The following is a 19,523-nucleotide window of genomic DNA, read 5'->3' on the forward strand; positions in this document are numbered from 1 at the left end:
AGAAATCCCCCTGTATCCCCTGCTACCCAAACCTTGCCACACAAACCCAATACTGGGCCTTATGGATGTAAAATGATCTTGGAAATCCTTCCTGTCCTCCACCTGGGTCTCAGTAGTTGCTGTCTTCATTCTGTTTTATCCCCTTCTGGACTTCACTGTATGATGTGTAGCACTTAGTGCCTGTTGGGCAGCAAAGTAATTAGGAGTCAGGGAAATAAAAAAAAATACTCTTCCAAGGTTAGTTTAGAGCATGGGCTCACATCCATGGATATCTCTGTCCCTGCACCTGTAGGAGGTGGCAATGCAATTCCCTCCCTTAGAGGGCTCTGGGATACGCACAATTCTTAATCCTCAGACAATTTATCATGAACACCATGGCTCTTTGTGGATGGTGTGTGTAGTTCAAGTTTCTAAACCAAAGAAGGATAAATTTAGAATCTCACTGTTCCTGTTCCATGTCCTTGGCAGCATTTAGGCAGCACCAACTCTGTTTAACAAGCCTGCAAAGGCTCGTTCATGCCAGCACAATGCCAGCACACTTTGGCTTGGTGTAAGTCAAGTGTTTCTGTTTCCCTGAATGGCTTCCAAGTGCTGAGAAGGTTTGCATGGCAGTGTGACATGTATTTCTGGAAATCAGTTTTGTATCTTCTCTCAATCCGTACTTATGTGCATCTGTTGTGTTACTCAGCAGTGCTGCTCCTCAGCTGTGGAAATCACATTTTCTTTCACTCTCAACTCGGCCTCAGAGTTCCCTCCCTTGTGTGCAGCCTGCAAGGTAGTGTGCAAGTGAGATGTACCCTCCCCTTGGGCAGCCTCACTGGAATTCTGGCCCCTCAGTTGCTGGGATACACTGGTAGCTATATCCAAAAGTGATCATTCCAGGCCCTTTTACATGTACTTAATTTCTCAGAGGTCGAAGGCAATTGCTGTTAATATTAACATTTTATGTTAATATGAAACAAACTTTGTAAAGTTACTGTAAATTATATATCACTTTCACTTCTTATAATTTCAAAACAAGATCCCTTATCTGTGCATTTCCAGGTTAAACCAATGAGTATCCATCAAGGTTTTGTGAATTGAAATATTAGTTTCATTTTACAACCATGGCTCTGTAACCATGAGTGTTCCCTTGTGGACACTCACGTGCTGCCAACACCATTAGAGTCATCTAGCACTGAGGTTCTGCAGTCCCTTTAAGGCTGATATTCATCTGTTGGGTCTCAGAGGTCAGTTCATATGAATATCTGACACATTATTAAAAAACAAAAGCACAGCCCAAGAAAATTCTGATCTGTCCTGACTGCTAGAAACTGTGTTTTGACTTTAAATTTTGTTATCAACTACTGGAGTGTATCATCAATCTCTCTGCCTGGAGGTGTGTCTTGGCATGGCTTTGTGTTTTCTAAGTGTTTGCACCTGCAGAAGGAAAGAAAAGCCCCACACAAGATTCTGGTTGCATCAGACAGAAATGAAATTTTATTAGAGACATTTTCCTGATTCAGAGCAATTTGAGTACCAAACAGGTTGGATCTGTAAAGCAGCAGTTTGAGTGCCAATGAGCAAAGCTGCAGAGCTTTGTGGGCAGAAGCAGCACAGAGCATGCAGGGCAGGGGGAGAGGTGGCATCTGCAACTCCCAGGAACTGTTCAGAGCATCATCTTTCCTTGGGAGTGTGGGGAATGCAGCGCATTTGGGCCAGTTTCATTTTGAAAGGTCTTGCTCTGGAGGATCCTTGATGTATATTCTTAGTCAAAAGATTTTCTTCCGTATCCTGTTTAGAGACAAAATAAACATGAACTTCATGGCACTGAATGTCTGGGATACCAGTATTCCCCAGACATTAGGATTATGTGGGAGTGGCCATAAGCATTCCAAAAGTAAAAAGGAAAACTCCAGTATGGCACAAAGGCTGTGAGATTTATGAGGTTCTGCAAAGAATGAGACAGATGAAACAAAACAGCTGAGGTTAAACTACAGGATCAGCTGATATCACCCACAAAATGGAATAGAAATCGACTGTGTGCTCTGGAAATGGAGTTGATTCTTTGCACACAAAGAAGAAAGAATTTTTAGTAACAGTAAATCTAATACTTTGCAGAAATTTTAGTTTATCCTCAGTACTGTTTGCCCCTGGAAGAGCATGTTGGTATAAATTAGTGCATAAATTAGTCAAGAAGTGACTGAGAGAACATTATGCCCATACCATAGTTCTCACCTTGGCTTTCACCACCGCTCCTGCAGGATTGGGACTGGGAAGACGAAGAGTAGGAGTGGGAACTGCTGATGCCTCCTGAGGTTCTTCCTCCTCCTCCTCCTCCAATGCATCCACCACTGCTGCCCCCTCCCATTCCTCCACTTCCTCCTCCCATTCCTCCTCCTCCACTTCCTCCTCCCATTCCTCCTCCACAACTTCCTCCTCCCATTCCTCCTCCCATTCCGCTGCTACCACCTCCATATCCACCACTCATGCCACCACCTCCTCCTCTTCCTCCCCCAGAGTAACCACCGCCTCCAATTCTACCACCTCCCATGCCTCCTCCCATGCCTCCTCCCATTCCTCCTCCTGGGATTCTGCAAAGAGAGAGAAAGAAGGGGAAAAAAAGGTTAATCAAAAGCACTTTGCCATCTGAAGGCCATTAAGCTACAGCTGCTGCCAAGGAACCAGCACGTCTGTGGGTCGTACTGCTGGTTAGAACCCAGCACTGCACAGCAAAACAACTGAGGCAGTGCCAAAAATTATCCTGTCTTTCAATTTCAACTTGAATGCAAGAGCTTTTGCTCTTCCCACATTCTGCCTAGGGATTCCTTGCAATATTTGGCACATACATCAGTGTGTGACTCAAAATCAAAAGGAAGAAGAGAATGAAACTAGCTGCTGTTTCAGGCACCACTTCCAAGGAGAAGCTGGCACACTGCATAAGTGAGGCTGAAGCAGCTTGAATTTTCAGAAACTTTATAAAGGTTTGGAAGACTTTGGTTGGTTTGGGTTTGTTGGTTTTTTTTTTTTATTGTTGTTGTTTTTGGTTGGGGTTTTTTTTTGGTTTTTTTTGCTTACAGTCTTTTCCTGCCTTTTCAGTTCCTGGATTACTTGGAACCAGGCTCTCTTACATAGGTCCAACCCCAAACTGGTAGTTCAGAATTTCTGCATTAGGTTTTCTTCACATGAATTATATTCTGAACAGAATGAAATATCTCACACCTACAAGGAGATTGGCCAAGCCAGCTGCATCTGCCTCATTTCAGTACAAAATCTGTTTTGCAATTCTCGACTGTTCCATTTCCTGCCGGTGACCGAGCAGCAGTCGGGTGTCACACAGTGCTGTGCCCTGTCAATACGTACACAAGGTCCTGCTGTCCCTCCTCCAGCAGTGACCGGTACTGCTGGATCTCCTGCTCCAGGCGGGTCTTGATGCCCAGCAGCATCTTGTACTCCTCGTTCTGGCTCTCCATCTCACAGCGGATGCTGGCCAGCTCCTCCTCCAAGGGCCCGATCATGCCCTGGATCTGCTGCAGCTGCATGTTATAGCGACGTTCCGTGTCTTCCAGGTTGGATTGCAGAGAGTCTATCTGCAAAGGGAAAACAAAACACTCTGCTTATGGCAATGTGGTGACTTTAACTTATTTTTGTAGGAAAACAGGAGATCTTCACAAATCCTCAGAAAGAAGTGTATCATTAAAGATAAATAATCCAGTATCCCATTCTCCTTGGATGGATTACTTAGAGTTGCCTGTAGCTCTTCTTCTCACACACATGGCATGGGTGAAGCAAATGCCTTTCCTTACCATGCTGATCTGTGACTGCAGCTCAATCTCCAGACTCTGATATTCACGCCTCAGCTCAGAGATCTGCTGGTTGCTTGATTGTATCTCCTGGCCACTTGAGTGGACTTGTTGATTAACTTCTTCCATCTGAAAAAAATTAACATCCAAAAATTGAGGCATTTTTGATAATTAGAAAACATTGTGGGGTTATCATAAAAGCATCAATAAATCAATTAATAAGAAAAATATGCCATACAGACTGTTTATTTCCTGCAAGCCACTCTGCCAACACCTCGGTAATTCACTGGCTGCTGGAATACAGCAGCTCTACCTGTTTTACCATGTAACTGATATTCCAGGACTGACCTGTTGTAGGAAACTACCTAAAGTAATTGCAAGCTATTGTCCCTTAAATAACACATGATAAGTTGCCTTTCACCAGCTGTACTTTGTGAAAAGTTTAATTAGCAAAGCCTGCCTTTACCTTGGTTTCATACCAGCTTTCCACCTCCTTGCGGTTGTTCTCAATGAGCCTCTCGTACTCGCTGCGCATTTCATTTAGTTTTTCCATTAAGTTAATGCCAGGAGTAGCATTCACCTCCACATTGACATCACCACCAGATTGGCCTTGCAGTCCTCTCATTTCCTGGAAAAAAATCACAAAAACCCCATGAGGTTCTCAAAGGGTGAAGTTAAGGAGGAATGGCATCAGTTCAAATAAAGGGAAGGAAAAGGACACAGATCCTCACACAGCCCATGACTCCAGCAGAGGTGCCTTGCCTGTCCTTGCCATGGAACAATTCTGCAATTCCTGGGGCTGCAGTGCTCACAGCTGGGCACTGCATGCTTGGTGACCCTGCTGCTGCCTCCACAGGGTTGTAAGGAATTCTGTGCAGTGTACTCTTTGTGGGAATCTTTTCTTCTTAGTGGGAAATCTCACTGAAGAGAGTAAAAATGCTTTCTTTTTACTCCTCCGTATAGTCTATCCAATTTTCCCTCCATGAGTTCAGCAAGCAAACTGTAGTTTGTACTGAAAGCCATTCATCCCCCTGGTCTCACATGTTGACCTGGCGTCTCATGACTCCAGCTGTGGGCAGCTGTGCCCTCTACACACTCCTCAACATCAAAGCTGCCTTGTGCCAAGTTGGATGATCAAAACCAGTGGCCAAAACCTGGTTACTGCTGGTGGAAAAAGTGAGGGGAAATTCTTTGTGTGTTGTGTTGCCTTTAATTATTCAAGTGTGAAGAAATTTACCTCTTCGTGGTTCTTCTTCAGGAAGATCAGTTCCTCTTTCAGGGACTCAAACTGTGTCTCCAAGTCAGATCTGGACAGAGTCAGTTGATCCAAAAGTGGGCGTAATCCATTGATATCACTTGCCACACTCTGATGGAGAGTATATTCAGTCTCATACCTGAATGACAGACAAGAAAGAGAGTAAAAGTGCTGCCATACCTCTTTGTTGGTATCTCAGTTATGGACAGTTCCCATCTTACATCTCTGGTCAATTCTTAGAAGAAAGGACCCCATTCTCTTTCTGTCTCCAATAGCTGTGTTTGATTTCAGTACAGTTTCTCTCAGTGAGATTTATACCATGAGCATTATGCTTATAAATCTACATGCAAGGATGGAGAAACTTAGAATGGAGTCCCTTAAATGTCTCTTCAAGAGCTTGTCTGGAGAAAAATAACAATGAAAACCCAAAGCAATCCTTCTCAGAATACTTTTCCCAACAATTCTCTATTCTGTGATCGTAGCCAAAAGTCTCCAGCTTCTACAAAGATTTATTGTCAATGAAAACTCTGGGGAATAAAGGGAGAAAACATGGATGGAAAAAAAGCCAGTTAGGGAGTGACTCACTTCAGCCTGAAGTCATCCACAGTCATTCTAGTGTTGTCCATGTCAAGAAGCATCCTGTTAAGGTCCACATTTGCACCAACAATCTGAAAGGGAGGGAGCAGGTGTTATTCAGTCAGTTGTCTTTTCAGCACAATGACAGAGGAAAGAAATACCTTGTACAAACACCTTGCAGAAGAGGTTTATGGCAATGTCAAGATTTCAAGCCTGACTAGAGCTGCAGGAGCTATTGAGAGAGAGGAGTTTATTGCTTCCAGATAAAAGAAAGTGCCTTTACTGTTAATTTTTATATAAATATCCATTAAAGATACCTTGTTGGAAAGAATAACTGAATTAGCTCCTCATATTCAAAAAAGAAAAAACAAACAAACAAAAACCCCCAACCCAACCAAGAAAAAACTGTGGGAAAGCAGAATTTCCATTACTTTTGAGAACAGCCATGTTCACACAAGAGATACGTGACTGTTAAATGGCTGAAGGCTGGAATGAGACTAACTGCACATGCTGGCTCATCCTGTATATTCACAAAAACATCCAATTAATATTGCAATAATAGCACAACACAAGCAAGGATGAAATCTGCTGTTCAAGAGCGAAGAACGAGTGAGCAGCAGCCCAGCATTGGAGGCAGCATGGCACAGGCCATGTGATGGGGCACTGGTGCTGATCTGCCACTGCATCCAGCAGTGCTTCCTACACCAAATACACGTGTGGCAGAACACATGGACAGGAGCTGGTCCCCACACCACTCTGCTTCCTGACTAAAGCACAGGAAGGGGAATATCGCCCCAAACGGGGGCCTTGTGCTGCATGGGGAAAGTGCCATTCCAGTAAGAACCTGCTCCAAGTAGGTCAGAGTAAATCATACCTGGTTTTGCAGTTCTTCAATTGTCCTGTAATATTGGCTGTAATCCTTGTTCTGAGAGGGAGCTTGGTTTTTGTACCACTCCCTGATCAGCTGCTCGAGTTGGGAATTTTCTTCTTCCAAGCGTCGTACTTTATCCATGTACGATGCCAGGCGATCATTGAGGTTCTGCATGGTCAACTTCTCGTTTGTGGAGAGCAAGCCAGAATCCTCTCCAAAGCCCATCCCGCCAAAGCTGCCGCCACCACCAAAGCCACCACTACCCCCAAAGCCACTAAATCCACCTCCACCGTATCCACCACCTCCCATTCCCCCAAATCCACCCCCTCCTGATCCAAATCCTCCTCCCATACTTCCACAGCTCATTCCTCCTCCGTAACTACCACCACTCATTCTCCCTCCATAGCTACTGCGGCTGATCCTGCCACAGCTGCCGCTGCTAAAGCCGCCCCCATAGCTGCTCCTGGAGCCTCCTCCACCAAAGCTTCTCCCAGAAAAGCCCCCACCGCCTCCAGAAGAGGTGTATTTTCTTGAGGACATTGAGGAGGATCCACCAGACCTACCCCCTCCACCGCCTCCACCACCGCATCTTCCACCACCACCACCACCACCGCCTCCCCCTCCACTGCTAATTCTAATGGTGCTGCTCGAAGATTTGGTGCCACAGCTCATGGTGACAGCAGGCAAGAGTCAAACCGCAACCCCAAATTTTGCTTCACAGCCTGATAAGCTTCAGGACTGCAAATTTTCATCCCCAGCTCTCTCTATTTATGCATTTGACACTGGGTGTCACCATCAGGGTGTTTCCTTCTCCCAGGGCATTTACCAAACTTCTTGTTTGTGCCAAGAATAATTTGCTGAACAGTATTTTTGTGCAGCTATCTCAGTCAATCCAGCCCACAGCTGGGCTTCTGGGGCTTGGCTAAGGTTGAACATCTCACTTTTGGGCAGCATTCTTTTAATTTAGTAATTTTTGGAACAGGTACTTCCTCTGCTAAGGTTTTGTAGCTGCTATTGCTAAAGACTGTTGTTCTCTTTTGCTCTTTCCAACTTTGTGCATTTCAGATTTTCTACACAGCTTATGTTCCATTTCTCACCATATGTGCTAGTGCAAGTTTTATTAATAGGATTGCGTGACTTGTCTGTAAAGATTGTCCAATTCATGTATCCCTGCCATCACTTACAGAACATCTTATTTAATATGAGCAGGCTATTTCGAGCAATGCAGAGGGATTCTTGTTTAAAAATCAAAATCCCTCTTTTGTGAAGAAAGCACTAGGGCAGCACACAGCCAGCCAAGTCCTAGAATTTAAAAAGAAAAATAATATTGGACTTTTTTCACCAAAGCACTGTTGATCTAAAATAGAGAGAATATCCAGGATGCATTAATTATATTATAAAGTCAATTGTATCCAAATTAGAAGTTGTTTTATTGCAGACAATGATTTAAAACCTAGTGTGTGGGAAGTCTTTTTATAATTTAATATAAAGCAGCTCACTCTCTCTATTATTAATATGTCATATATTGTAGATGATAAAGTAATTATATCTACTGTTCTTAAAGCAAAGATCCTTGAGATTAAAATAGCATCCTGAGAGAAAAGCTGAAAGACTTTTTACTCAAATGAGGAGAAATCAGACTGTTGAGACCACAAAAGAAATGACAGCACACTTCAGTGTTGCCCTGATCCCCAAGAGCTGACCCTGGATGGAAAGGTTTCCATCCTTACTGGGTTGGTTGGATGCCAAAGGCAAATGTCTGAAGGCAGATGTGCAAATAACAGCACTACACCAGCATTTGTGTCTTGCTGCAGATGGACCCAAAGTGTCCCAGTTTGCCCAGGACAATGTGCACAGTTCCCCAGTGACAGTTCTGCTCTGTCTGAAATGTCTTCATTGCGTGCCCTCCTCTCTGTGGGGTGATGGAGCCCTCAGTGACTGTGGGTGTTTATGAAATGTAGCAATCTCCCCTAAACCTCAGGTGGAGCAGCAGAGGGCTCGCCCCAGGACCTGCCATTTGTGCTCTGCTGTCCTTCTCCCAGCCAAGACCTCCTGGACATGACAATGCAGCACAGTCCTTGCTTTCCAAAGGTCACCTTGGTGGGATGCTGATGTAGATTCGGGATTATTTAACATTTCCTAACTTCATCCTTTGTCCTGGCCTTTGTGCCATGTCTACACCAGCATTGCTCTATTGCTGCTTATGCAATTGCTTTCAAAACCTCCGGATTTTATCTTGCTATTTGATCTCTCAATGGCTGGAAGATGATGAAAGATTCCGAGCAGTTTGGTGATGGAATAATTTCTCCTGATTCTCAGCTGTAGGCTGGTAGTGACATCTCAGCAGCATAAACAATTTCTGGACTTTAGCACAGTCTATTATTGGTGCAGAAAGATGAAGTTTGCTATAGGCAAAATGTTTTTTCTTTTTTTGTGCTGTTTTGCCTCTGGGTCTGGGCAATGCTGCTTTGGTCAGTGGGACCCTTTGTCACAAACTCTGCTGTGGTGAGTAAAATTGATTATCGTGTTCAAATTGCTATCAGTGATTCCTTAGACATGCTTTTCATAGCAAACAGAGAACATCTTTGGGTTTGTTAGTGATAGTAAATGCAAAATTCCCTGGAATGATTAAAGAAAGTAAAAAAAATTGCCAAAATAATATTATAATCTGTTTATTTATCTTTTGAGAACCCACATTATTTCCTATTTTATTTACTGGTGTCTTTTTCCAGTAATTACTCACAGCAGGGATTTGTCTGTATGGGAGAGCTCTGATAAGAGCAAGTCTTATTGCAGGCTTGGAAAATACTTTTAAAAATAACAATGAAAGGAAAGAAAGATTGAAACCTCTAAAAATGGAGAACTTTCACTGAACTTGACATTTCATTTTAGCTCTGTATTGTTACCACTCTTTGTATACCAAGGAGGATCATAAATCACAGATTTTGCCTATAGATCTAAGGTAACTTTGAAGTCACATGCTCTTAGGATGTTCCTGTTTCATCTTTAGCATTGCTGCTATTTCATTTTCAGTTCCACCTTGGTTTTATAGGAACCCTGCCATCCATGAGGCTGGGCCATATTCCTGTGTATTCCTGGAGCTGAGAGCTGTCCTTGGGATGTTTGGTTTCTGTCACAGTCACTGTGTGTCTCTTTGGAGCAGGACACTGAAGTTCCTGAAAAATACAAGTGAACTATGAATACTTAATCTTCCTGTAAAGTTGCACACACTGAATTCCCTCCTGGCTGATTTTTAAAAAATTTTTGATTATTAAATATTTGTGCACATACTTGTAAAGCAAGGAAGATCTGTTGTGTGGACAGAATTAATTTTTCATTTCTGAGCTCATTAAAAGAGCCTTAAAAGATTTTTGTTCTCTGATGCTTTTTGCTAGTATATTATATGGGTGATATAATAATATTATATAATATATAATATATTATATGAGTAAATGTATGGAATTACCTAAAAAGGAGCCATCAGGTTTAGGACCGTCTCCCTTCTCTTTCCCATACATGATGACAGTTGAATCATTAATGTTTCTGTGTTGATGCAGCATCCATACCTTATATAACATTGCTGTTTCCCAGTGGGAGCAGGGTAATTATTTATAACCTGTATTACTCCAGCCACAGCAGTGCCCAGGCTGCAGAGTGCCGGAATGTTCCGACAGCGCGTGGCCTCTGCTCCAGCTCAGCACATGCCGTGGTTCAGCCCAGCTGACGTTCCTTCACTCTCACTCTGTTATTGTTCTCCTTTTAATCAGGCCTCCGTGATCAGTATCAAAGAAGTGACTCCCAATCACAAACCCTGCGAGCAGCCCATGCTGCAGAACTGGGAGACTTTTCCTGCAGGCTGGAGCTGCTGCATTCCAAAGAGTCCTGGAGAAAATGTGTTCTCCCTCTTGTGCCTCTGTGCTGAAAATGTGAAACATTTCCCCTTAACTCAATGTCATTCTGCTGCCGCAGGCAAACCAGAGTTTCTTTTCATTCATTTGATGACCTCCTCCTATCACCCTCACCAGAATTTTTTATGAGAGGAGAGGGTCTGTTTTCACCTCAGAGATGGCACTCACTCCTCATTCCTGCTTCAGCTCAGAATGTTCTAGTGAATTCACTGTCATTTCTGAAGAAATTTAGATTAGACCCAGCAAAACAAGCAAGGACTGCTCCCTTAAGGCACGAGTGAGCTTGCCTGTGAAGTTTAAAACCTCCAGCACTCCCATCACAACCTTTTGTGCAGGATAAACCTGGACCTTCCATGCAAGGAGGCTGATGGAAGAGCAGCTGTGCCTCAGATCCTAAAAATGCACAGTTGGGCTTTGCCACGTAGCTGTGAGAGCTGTGGGTCAGGGTGTGTGTGCCCCAGAGCTGGGGACACTATGCAGGCTGCTAATTCCCTCCTGTCAGCTGTCAGCATTTCCAGCAGTTTCTGAGCCACAATCAGAGTGGTCCCACTGTCATTTCCCCTGCCTCCTACAGGGTGAAGGCAATTAGATTGGAATAATTCATTTTGTTGGTACCAAAACAGAACAGCTGGAGGGCACGGTCAGAATGCCTGCCAAGGTTCCTGCCTCTCTCTGAGGTTCAGAAACCTCGGTTCATTTGGGCTGTGCAGCCTCAGAGCCCCTCAGAGCTGTGGGCACCTGTTACCACTGAAGATGAACAGATCACATGGACACAGGTCGAGGTGTGGTGAAAGAAAGAGCAGAGTTTATTTTTCCTCCCAGGATTTATAGGTTTCTGCCCACAGCCAGGGATTGGATGGTCAGGATAACACTTTCTCACTGCACTGGCCATGAGAGATGCCCATCACAAGACGTGGAACAGAAAGAATGTACACATATCTATGTTTACAGTTACTGTCCTGGGAAAGTCCTTAGAAAACCATGTCAGCAAGCTCAGAAGCTGAGTTTTCAGGGTGACAGGCACCCACATCCCCCTGCCTGCAAAGGCGCTGGTGTGGCACGTTCTGCTGCTGCTGCTGCAGCTCTTGTGGGGTGGGGAAGGACATCCATGGCATCTGCTCTCCTTGCAGCGTAGCCCAGGGAGGAGGCTCCTGCTGGGCTGAGCTCTGCAGAGGATTTACACACTCAGGGACAGCCCAGGTGGGCTCTGCCTGCCCCCACAGCACGGTGACATGATGTACTTGATGTACTCATTCTGCAGCCCATGAAGATGGCCTGGACAGCATTTGACAATTAACAGGGCTGACAATGAATGCTCAGCAAAAGAGACATCAGCACAATATACACACAGGCAATTTGGAAATGACATCTGTGCCTTCAGTTGGACACATGGATTGCTTGGGAGCTCTGAAGCCAAACACGCAGCAGTGTGTGCACATGGCTTTTTGTCTGAGGTTGCTCTGAAGGTCTTGTTCCAACACGTACCACAATTATCTTCTCAGAGCACTAATAGGAACAGCAGATAAGTATCCGAATTGCAACACTTTGTGCTCATAAAATTAAAGCTTATTATGCTGATTAATGACTGATGAGATGCATGCAAATAAAAAGTGCAGAATTCTCCTCACTCCTCAGTATTGCTGCTGCCCCACTTTGAGCCTGCCCTAAGCTTTGACACCTGACACTACAATGTTTGTATTTTTTACTCCTGCTTTGCAGTGACTTTTCCAGCTCTGTTCCTCCATGTAAGCCTTTTTTCTCAGTTAGCAAGTGCCAGTGATAACCCAGGTGTAGATTTTGTAAAAAGGAAAGAATCCTTAAAATGACTTTTTCTTCTGGGGTCTGGTAAGAAACCATCTCATTTTAGTCTGCTTTTTCCTGTAATGAGTGCTAATGCCATGATTAAGTAGAGGGTTTTGTGTGTTTATTGGTGGTTTGTTTCTATTTTGTCACATACCGTAGCATGCAATAAACCATATTATGAAGCTGATTTACATTGTAGATGCAGACTCATTAAATGTATAAACATTATAAAAACATCTTGTTAAGAAAGCCAAAGATTTTAGATAAGGAAAAGACAGTACAATCAATGCTGAGTAGCAAAAGTAGTAATAGTAGTATAGTATTTATCCTTATGCTTCAGAAATTGTTACTTATTGTAACATATCAAAATAAGCATTTAAATCAGCAGCAGAACTGCACTGAGTATTGCAACATGCTGCACCCTGGGTTTTCAGCCCCTGAACAGCCTCATTGCCCTTCCCATGCTCCAGATTCCAGTTTCTGCTTTGCTCCCCCAGGGATCAATTCAGGAGAATTTCTTCTGCAAGGTTAAATGCAGAGATGCCCGAGAATTAGATCAGCAGCAGTAAAATCCTCAAAGTAAGTTATATTTTTGGAAAGAAAGACAGGAGCAAGAGGTGTCAGTGGTGCCACAGTGGTCAGAGAGCAGTGAACTTCAGCATGGCCAAGCTGTTCCTCTGAGTAAATCATATCCAAGCACCCCAACAGCCTCCTGGGTGTGAGGCCAGGTGATGGCCTGTAAATCACCCTGGGACAGCCAGGAAGCAGGAACTGAGCAGGAACATTTTTGAGGTTAACTTGGCAGGCGCCTAGGGGAGATATGAGAAGCAGGGCTCCTGGATTGGGAGTATTCCTTAATTTGAGCTGCTAGTTGAGTACCCTGAGCAGACAGGTCTGAGTGTCACCACCTGCCAGAGGTGGAAAACGAGCAGAGCAATTGAAGAAAGCAGGCTCAGGGGACAGGTAGAAAAACAGAGACAAGTGTGATGTGATGCTGCAAGGGGTTAATAATGAAGAGGTGGTTTTGCAGCAGGTGGGAGTCAGGGGTATCCTGGCAAACAAAGCCCACCACCGCTGTGGTGTCAGGCCAGGCACATCAGCGTGTGCTTGTGTGTGCAGGAGTCCTTCATGCAGCTGAGCTGGGTCCTCCAGCCCCCAGAGAGACACTGGTCAGGAAAAAAAATCAGCTTTCTTTTTGTTTTTCAGTACTAATTCATGGCTGAGAGCCCAGCATAAAGCAACACTGTGAATCACTGGCACAGATCTGCCTGGAACTCAGGCATTTAGGGTTCCTGTTCCCACGGTCTCCCACTCAGTCTGTGTTTCCCAACATTCTCCCATGGGTGATGCCTTCCTCAGAGGGAAAAAACAAACCTCGTGGTTGTAAAACTCAGAGAGAAAGACTCATAGAGTGATATTTCTATTTGGGTTTAAGCAGGTGAGGAGAGAAATGCACGGGAGAAAGGATGTATCTGTGAGCAGGTGTTGTGTGAGAAACCTGGGTTATTTTGAAGTGAAATTCCTAACAGAGCTCATATTTTAAAGAGGTTTCATAGGGAATAGTCAGTTCCTTAAGCCCACTGTCTTGTCCCTGATGGAAGTCAATAGCAGAAGGGTTTTGACTGAGTTTTTCCATTGCAGGAACCAGCAGAGCATTGTTCCTGGCAGTGCAGACTGCAAAGTTTTGCCCAGTGAGTCTTAAATGGTGAATATGTCACTGAAAACTTCAGGTCTTATGGGTAATCTGACACATTATTGTGTATTCCACAGGTAGGGCTTGATATTTGTAACTGATTCAAACAAAAATCTCCGCTAAAGGAACTTGAACCAGCTTTGATTGCATCAGAGAGAAGCAAAGATTTATTAGCATTTATTCCACAGGAACACCAATCACGGTAGAGATTAACTCAGGTAACAGTGATTTGGAACAGAAACAGATGGAAGAAGCAGACAGAACATCCAGAGAGCTCTGATGAGCCCCTGGAGTGAGCAGTGTTGGGAAGTTGGACAAGTGTTCTCTCCTGCTCGTGGCAGGGGATGTTCAGCCATGCTCAGTAGAGTCTTGCTTGGTCCAAAGGCCTCACTGGGAGGTTGTGCAGTGGGAGATGCTGGTCTTGCTGATCACTCCTCAACCTTTCTAAAACTCCCTGTTGAAAGATGGAGAAAAGCAAGAATTTCTTCAAAGTATTCAGCATTTTTAACCTTTTGTTACTTCCTAAGTATCTTAGTGATACTCAGTGCACCAGGGTTGTTCCCAGCCTTCTGGAAAGGTCTAAACATTGTCAGACCTGAGTTTGTACAGTTCATGTGCAGATTTAGCAATTAACTACATGAATCTGCTGCTGTTCTCAGCCATGGGAGTGCAAATCACTTTAAATTTAGAGTGGCTTGCAGTACAAACCAAATACAGGTGAACTCAGAATCTGCATTTGTGTGTGTATGGATATTTACAGTAGATTTTTATAAGTTAAAGAGAGATGGCACATAATATGCTTTAATCTTGCTTCCAAGCATTAATGCATGTCGGAGTGTTGCAGGACAGAGGAGTTCCTTCATCAGAGGAATAAATTTTTGTGGAGGAGTTTGCAAAGCCTATGTAGTAATTTTTTAAAAACTAGGGCTCATCTACACCAAATTTTACCAAACAATCTTCCTCATGACACAAAATCCTCCTGAGTTCACTGCCTTGTTTTCAGTATCAGGAGTGTCTGTGCAGTGTTCCTGCTGTTTGCACTGATGGCTTCAGGCCCTTTGGGTGAGAGACAACTCTCATGTCACGACAGCCTGTCAGTCTGCAATGGAAACTGTGTTTGGGGCAGAGCCTGGCTGAACCTGCTCCTTATAACAAGTAAATGGAAACCTCAAAGCAGGACCATTTTCCATAAAAAAAACAAAAGTGGAATTGATTCTTTCTAAAATTACATCTTCCTGCTCATTTTCACCATTTTCAGGCTTTTGTCTGAGGTGCTGCCAGGACCTGGACCCTTACCCAGTCTCATGTGTTTTATGGCTTCAGACACTTCCTCCATGGTTGCTCCTCTCTCCAATGTTTTGTTTCCTTCCAGACAGAGCTTCATGTTTTCAGCACTTCCTGGAACCAGAGCCAGGAAATCAGATACTGATCAGACCCTTTGGTCACTCTCCATCTTTTGCTGCTTCAGTATTTTGCAGCCAATGCCCCTTATATTTTAAATGTCTTGAGTGTTCCAACTATTCTACCCTGCTTTAACCAACCCCTGTTTAATTCCAGTCACATTTTTAACTTCTGACTCTCCTAATTCCCTGCCTACTTTGGGTTTGGCACCATTTTCCCTTTTCTCTCTTCATTTCCTTTTTTCACCCATCATCTGACACTACTCTTCGTGCCATCCTTTGTGCTGCTCGTGTTGATTTCTCACTGTCTAAGAACAAATGTCAGAGTGGCTTTAAAAAAAAATTGGGAAAAAAAGGCAAAAATATTTCCAGGAAGGAAGTTGTGATATCCTTTCCTGCTATTCAGAGAGAATTGTGAACTGCAGGGTGTATTTTTTAATTCCATATTTACCTGGGCTTTCACAAGAGTCGCTGGGCTGGGACTGGGAAGATGAAGAGCGGGAGAGGCAGGATTTACCCCCTCCTCCTCCTCCTCCGCTGCCACCTCCTCCACCTGAAGTTTTACCACAGCTTCCACCTCCTGTTTTTCCTCCACTCCCTCCTCCTCCACTTTCAGAAGAGGAAGATCTTCCATAGGATCCTCCAGTTTTTCCTCCACTGCTTCCTCCGCCTGAGGACCAACAGCTTCCACCTCCTGTTCTTCCTCCACTCCCTCCTCCTCCACTTTCAGAAGAGGAAGACCTTCCATAGGATCCTCCAGTTTTTCCTCCACTGCTTCCTCCGCCTGAGGACCAACAGCTTCCACCTCCACTGCTTCCTCCATGACCTCCTCCTCCTGAAGATCCACCACCAGCTCCTCCCTGTGAAGTGCTGTAAGGAGGAAGGGGTGTGTTATTTCTATCTTACCTTTCATTTTCCCAAATAATGGCACTTCCTGATGGTACTCAGGGGAATAAATGACAAATTACAATTGTAAACACTTTTGTAAAAGTACAGCTTTGCATGCTGCCAGCAAAGAATTAGATTCCATGTGAATTCTTGTGCTTGTAGTAAATATGTTGGTGATTAATTCCTTGCACCAGTTCCTAATACAAATATTAGGAACTGCCGTCCTCTTTCCCTGATTGCATCATTAGAAAATGAATTAACTGAAGTCTGTACCTAATGCCGTGCTGCCCCTCCTGCAGCAGTGCCCGGTACTGCTGGATCTCCTGCTCCAGGCGGGTCTTGATGCCCAGCAGCATCTTGTACTCCTCGTTCTGGCTCTCCATCTCACAGCGGATGCTGGCCAGCTCCTCCTCCAAGGGCCCGATCATGCCCTGGATCTGCTGCAGCTGCATGTTATAGCGACGTTCTGTGTCTTCCAGGTTGGATTGCAGAGAGTCTATCTGCAAAGGGAAAACAAAACACTCTGCTTATGGCAATGTGGCAGGATTAGATCATTCTTATGCCCAACATGAGTTGGATGCTCCAAGGATCCTTACAGCTGACAACATCCTGGCATTCCAGCAGCTCCTGAGCTCTTTGCATATCAGGGGATGAGGAGCAGTTGTTACCTACCAGACTGATCTGTGACTGCAGCTCAATCTCCAGACTCTGATATTCACGCCTCAGCTCAGAGATCTGCTGGTTGCTTGATTGTATCTCCTGACCACTTGAGTGGACTTGTTGACTCACTTCCTCCATCTGAAAAATTAATGTAGGGAATTGGAGTTTCTGAGTTTTACTTACAATACCAACATAGCAGTTTATGATGGGACCATGTGGAACATAATTTGCAGAAGGGCCACTGGTAGAATGGGACTGTTAAACTTGCTTGTGTGGCTCTGCCAGAGCAATTCAAGCCCACTCATGATTTGCTTTATTTTGACCAAAGGGACTCTACTATTATTTGGTAAAAGCAATTGATGTTGTGTCATTCCTCTACAGGAGGTTCTTAACAAGAATTGTCACCATTTACCTTGCTTTCATACCACTTTTCAACCTCTGCACGGTTTTTCTGAATAATAGCTTCGTATTCTTGCCTCATCTCATTCAGTTTTTTCAGCAGATCCTCTCCTGGAGCAGAGTTTATCTTCACATTCACATCCCCATTGGACTGGGATTGCAGCAGTTTCATTTCCTGCAGAGAAAACCCAGGCCCAAGGACAATGAACACAAGTGGAACCTTCCAACAACATATAGATATATATATATTTGGGGGGTTTGTGTTGCAATTATCTAGCCTTGACTTTCCAGTCATTGTTTGTTGAGGGGGCTGAGCTCAGGGGCACCCTGGAGCAGCCTTGGTCGGGGTTTCGAGCACAGGGTGTCAGCCTCACACATCTCCAGTGTGCCTTTCAAGGAGCTGGCTCTTACCTCCTCGTGGTTCTTCTTGAGGTCGATGATCTCCTCCTTCAGAGACTCAAACTGCATTTCCAGGTCAGACTTGGTCAGGGTCAGGTTATCCAGCAAGGGCCGCAGGCTGTTGAGGTCGCTCTCCACATTCTGCCGGAGCCCGCTCTCCATCTCATACCTGTGCCAAAGACAGCGCAGAGAGCTCAGCCCTGCTCCTGGCACCCACAGTCCTCCTCCTAAGTGATATTAGTTATAGAAAATTCACCTATTCCAGTAGCAGTGCCTGCTTTTATGTCTGTACTTTGGAGCATGCAGCACCTCTCAGGCATCAGAATTAGGAAATCATCAGCCAGTACTTAACATTTAATGAATAATATTACTTAATAACATAAAGTTATTATTCTTTATACTGAATAAATGTTAATTTCAATATCAATATCAAACTCTAATATTAAAATGTGTTCTGTGGTCTCTTCCATCGTCTCTTCTCACTGCAGTTTTGTACAGGTTCCGTCTATCTGGTTAACCTGACTTTGAGTGACAGAAAATCCCAATTTTTATATTCCTAAAAATAAAACTTTTTGTAAGCTCAGGCTCTGCAGCCATAGGCAGTATTCCCATCAAAGATCTCTCTAGGAATATTGAAAATTTTGAAGTTTCACAAATTATTTCAGTTGCACTGCCATGGGAGCAGGAGGAAGCCAAGTCCATGTAGACTGATATTTGTTTATAAGTTCAGGAAAGCAGGAGGAAGGAAGTCAGTGCCTGTAAAAGAGCAATATATATTTACTTTATTCTAAAGTCTTCTGCAGTCATCTTTGTGTTATCCAGGTCCAAAAGTACCTTGTGGGTTTCCACAGCTGCAGCCACAATCTAGAAGAGAAACAACATGTTAGGAAAACATTCCCTGTCAATCTCTCAGTCTGTCAGTGCTTGAACTTCTCTGGCAAAGAACATCCTACCTGGTTTTGGAGTTCTTCAATTTGTCCATAATAGTGGCTGTAGTCCTTTGGGCCAATAGGACCTTGCTTCTGGTACCACTCCCTAATTAACTGTTCAAGCTGAGCATTTTCCTTTTCCAAATTCCTGACCGTCTCCATGTAGGAAGCCAGGCGTTCATTAAGGCTCTGCATGGTCAGCTTCTCATCGTTGGAGAGAATTCCCACATTCCCTCCGTGAAAGCCACCACTGCCAAAGCTGCCACCACTGAAACCAACAGCACCTCCACCAAAGCCTCCCCCAAAGCCGCTCCCACCTGAGCTGAAGCCCGTTCCCATGCTGCAGTGCCCCATTCCCCCTCCATAAGATCCACCACCCAGCCTTCCTCCACAGCTGCTGCTGCTCATTCCTCCTCCGTAGCTACCGCGCCTGCCATAAGCACCGCTGCTCCGGGAGCTTCCTCCGCCACAACTGCTGCCAGAAAACCTGCCACCACCACTTGTCCTGGAAGTGACTGTCCTAGAGGAGACCGAGGAATGTGAGCTACCCCCTCCTCCACCCCCTCCGCTGCTGCTCCCCCGCAGGCAGCTCTTCAGGGGCTGCTTGGAGCCACAGCTCATAGTGGCAGCAGCAAATAACTCAGGTGGAACGTCAAAGCTGGTCCTACAGTTGTTCTGGAATCATAGCTCCAAGTTCCAGCTGGCCTCCTCTTCATTTATACCTGAGATGGTGGGTGTCACCGTGGAAGGGAGTACCTGCTTTCCATTAGCAAGCCCTAATTTGCTAAAGGGAGATGCTTGGCAGTGGCAGGAAGCTTAACCCTTCCTCTAAGTGTTTGTGACCATTTGTTTATTGACACAAAACATGTAATTTCTGTTGGGTGGCCCTGAATTAGGGAGATGTCTGTTGAGATCTAGTGCACTGGCTTGCAGTCATCCAAAACAAATTCATCCCACTCA

General features: G+C 44.5%; 2 protein-coding genes across 2 annotated transcripts; both read right to left on the reverse strand.

Annotated features, from left to right (window-relative positions):
* Positions 1 to 1,458: 1,458 nt before the first annotated feature.
* LOC131589078 (keratin, type I cytoskeletal 14-like) lies at positions 1,459 to 7,156 on the reverse strand. The gene is made up of 8 exons (XM_058858211.1): positions 6,488 to 7,156; positions 5,623 to 5,705; positions 5,020 to 5,176; positions 4,249 to 4,410; positions 3,786 to 3,911; positions 3,343 to 3,569; positions 2,218 to 2,573; positions 1,459 to 1,773 (listed from the first exon to the last, which is right to left on the reverse strand). The coding sequence occupies exons 1-8, from the start codon at positions 7,154 to 7,156 to the stop codon at positions 1,748 to 1,750; spliced, it is 1,806 nt and encodes a 601-aa protein (XP_058714194.1). The 3' UTR covers positions 1,459 to 1,747.
* A 7,160-nt stretch (positions 7,157 to 14,316) lies between these two features.
* Positions 14,317 to 19,184, reverse strand: LOC131588890 (keratin, type I cytoskeletal 9-like). Its single transcript, XM_058857929.1, has 10 exons — positions 18,588 to 19,184; positions 18,416 to 18,498; positions 17,647 to 17,803; positions 17,249 to 17,410; positions 16,849 to 16,974; positions 16,450 to 16,676; positions 15,980 to 16,158; positions 15,740 to 15,865; positions 15,185 to 15,286; positions 14,317 to 14,342 (listed from the first exon to the last, which is right to left on the reverse strand). The coding sequence occupies exons 1-10, from the start codon at positions 19,182 to 19,184 to the stop codon at positions 14,317 to 14,319; spliced, it is 1,785 nt and encodes a 594-aa protein (XP_058713912.1).
* Between the last annotated feature and the right edge of the window lie 339 nt (positions 19,185 to 19,523).

This window comes from Poecile atricapillus, chromosome 27 (assembly GCF_030490865.1).
Source record: "Poecile atricapillus isolate bPoeAtr1 chromosome 27, bPoeAtr1.hap1, whole genome shotgun sequence".
In the NCBI taxonomy this organism is placed as follows: domain Eukaryota; kingdom Metazoa; phylum Chordata; class Aves; order Passeriformes; family Paridae; genus Poecile; species Poecile atricapillus.

Excerpts from the sequence above, each read along its gene's own strand:
- LOC131589078 (XM_058858211.1), bottom strand. The coding sequence starts at position 7,156 with ATGAGCTGTGGCACCAAATCTTCGAGCAGCACCATTAGAATTAGCAGT. Across the intron at positions 4,411-5,019 it reads TGAAGAAGAACCACGAAGAG|GAAATGAGAGGACTGCAAGG; the intron begins GTAAATTTCTTC and ends ATTTTTTTCCAG. Across the intron at positions 3,570-3,785 it reads TGCAGTCACAGATCAGCATG|ATAGACTCTCTGCAATCCAA; the intron begins GTAAGGAAAGGC and ends TTCCCTTTGCAG.
- LOC131588890 (XM_058857929.1), bottom strand. The coding sequence starts at position 19,184 with ATGAGCTGTGGCTCCAAGCAGCCCCTGAAGAGCTGCCTGCGGGGGAGC. Across the intron at positions 18,499-18,587 it reads TTGAAGAACTCCAAAACCAG|ATTGTGGCTGCAGCTGTGGA; the intron begins GTAGGATGTTCT and ends TTTCTCTTCTAG. Across the intron at positions 15,866-15,979 it reads GAGTGGAGGAAGAACAGGAG|GTGGAAGCTGTGGTAAAACT; the intron begins GTGGAAGCTGTT and ends GAAAAACAGGAG.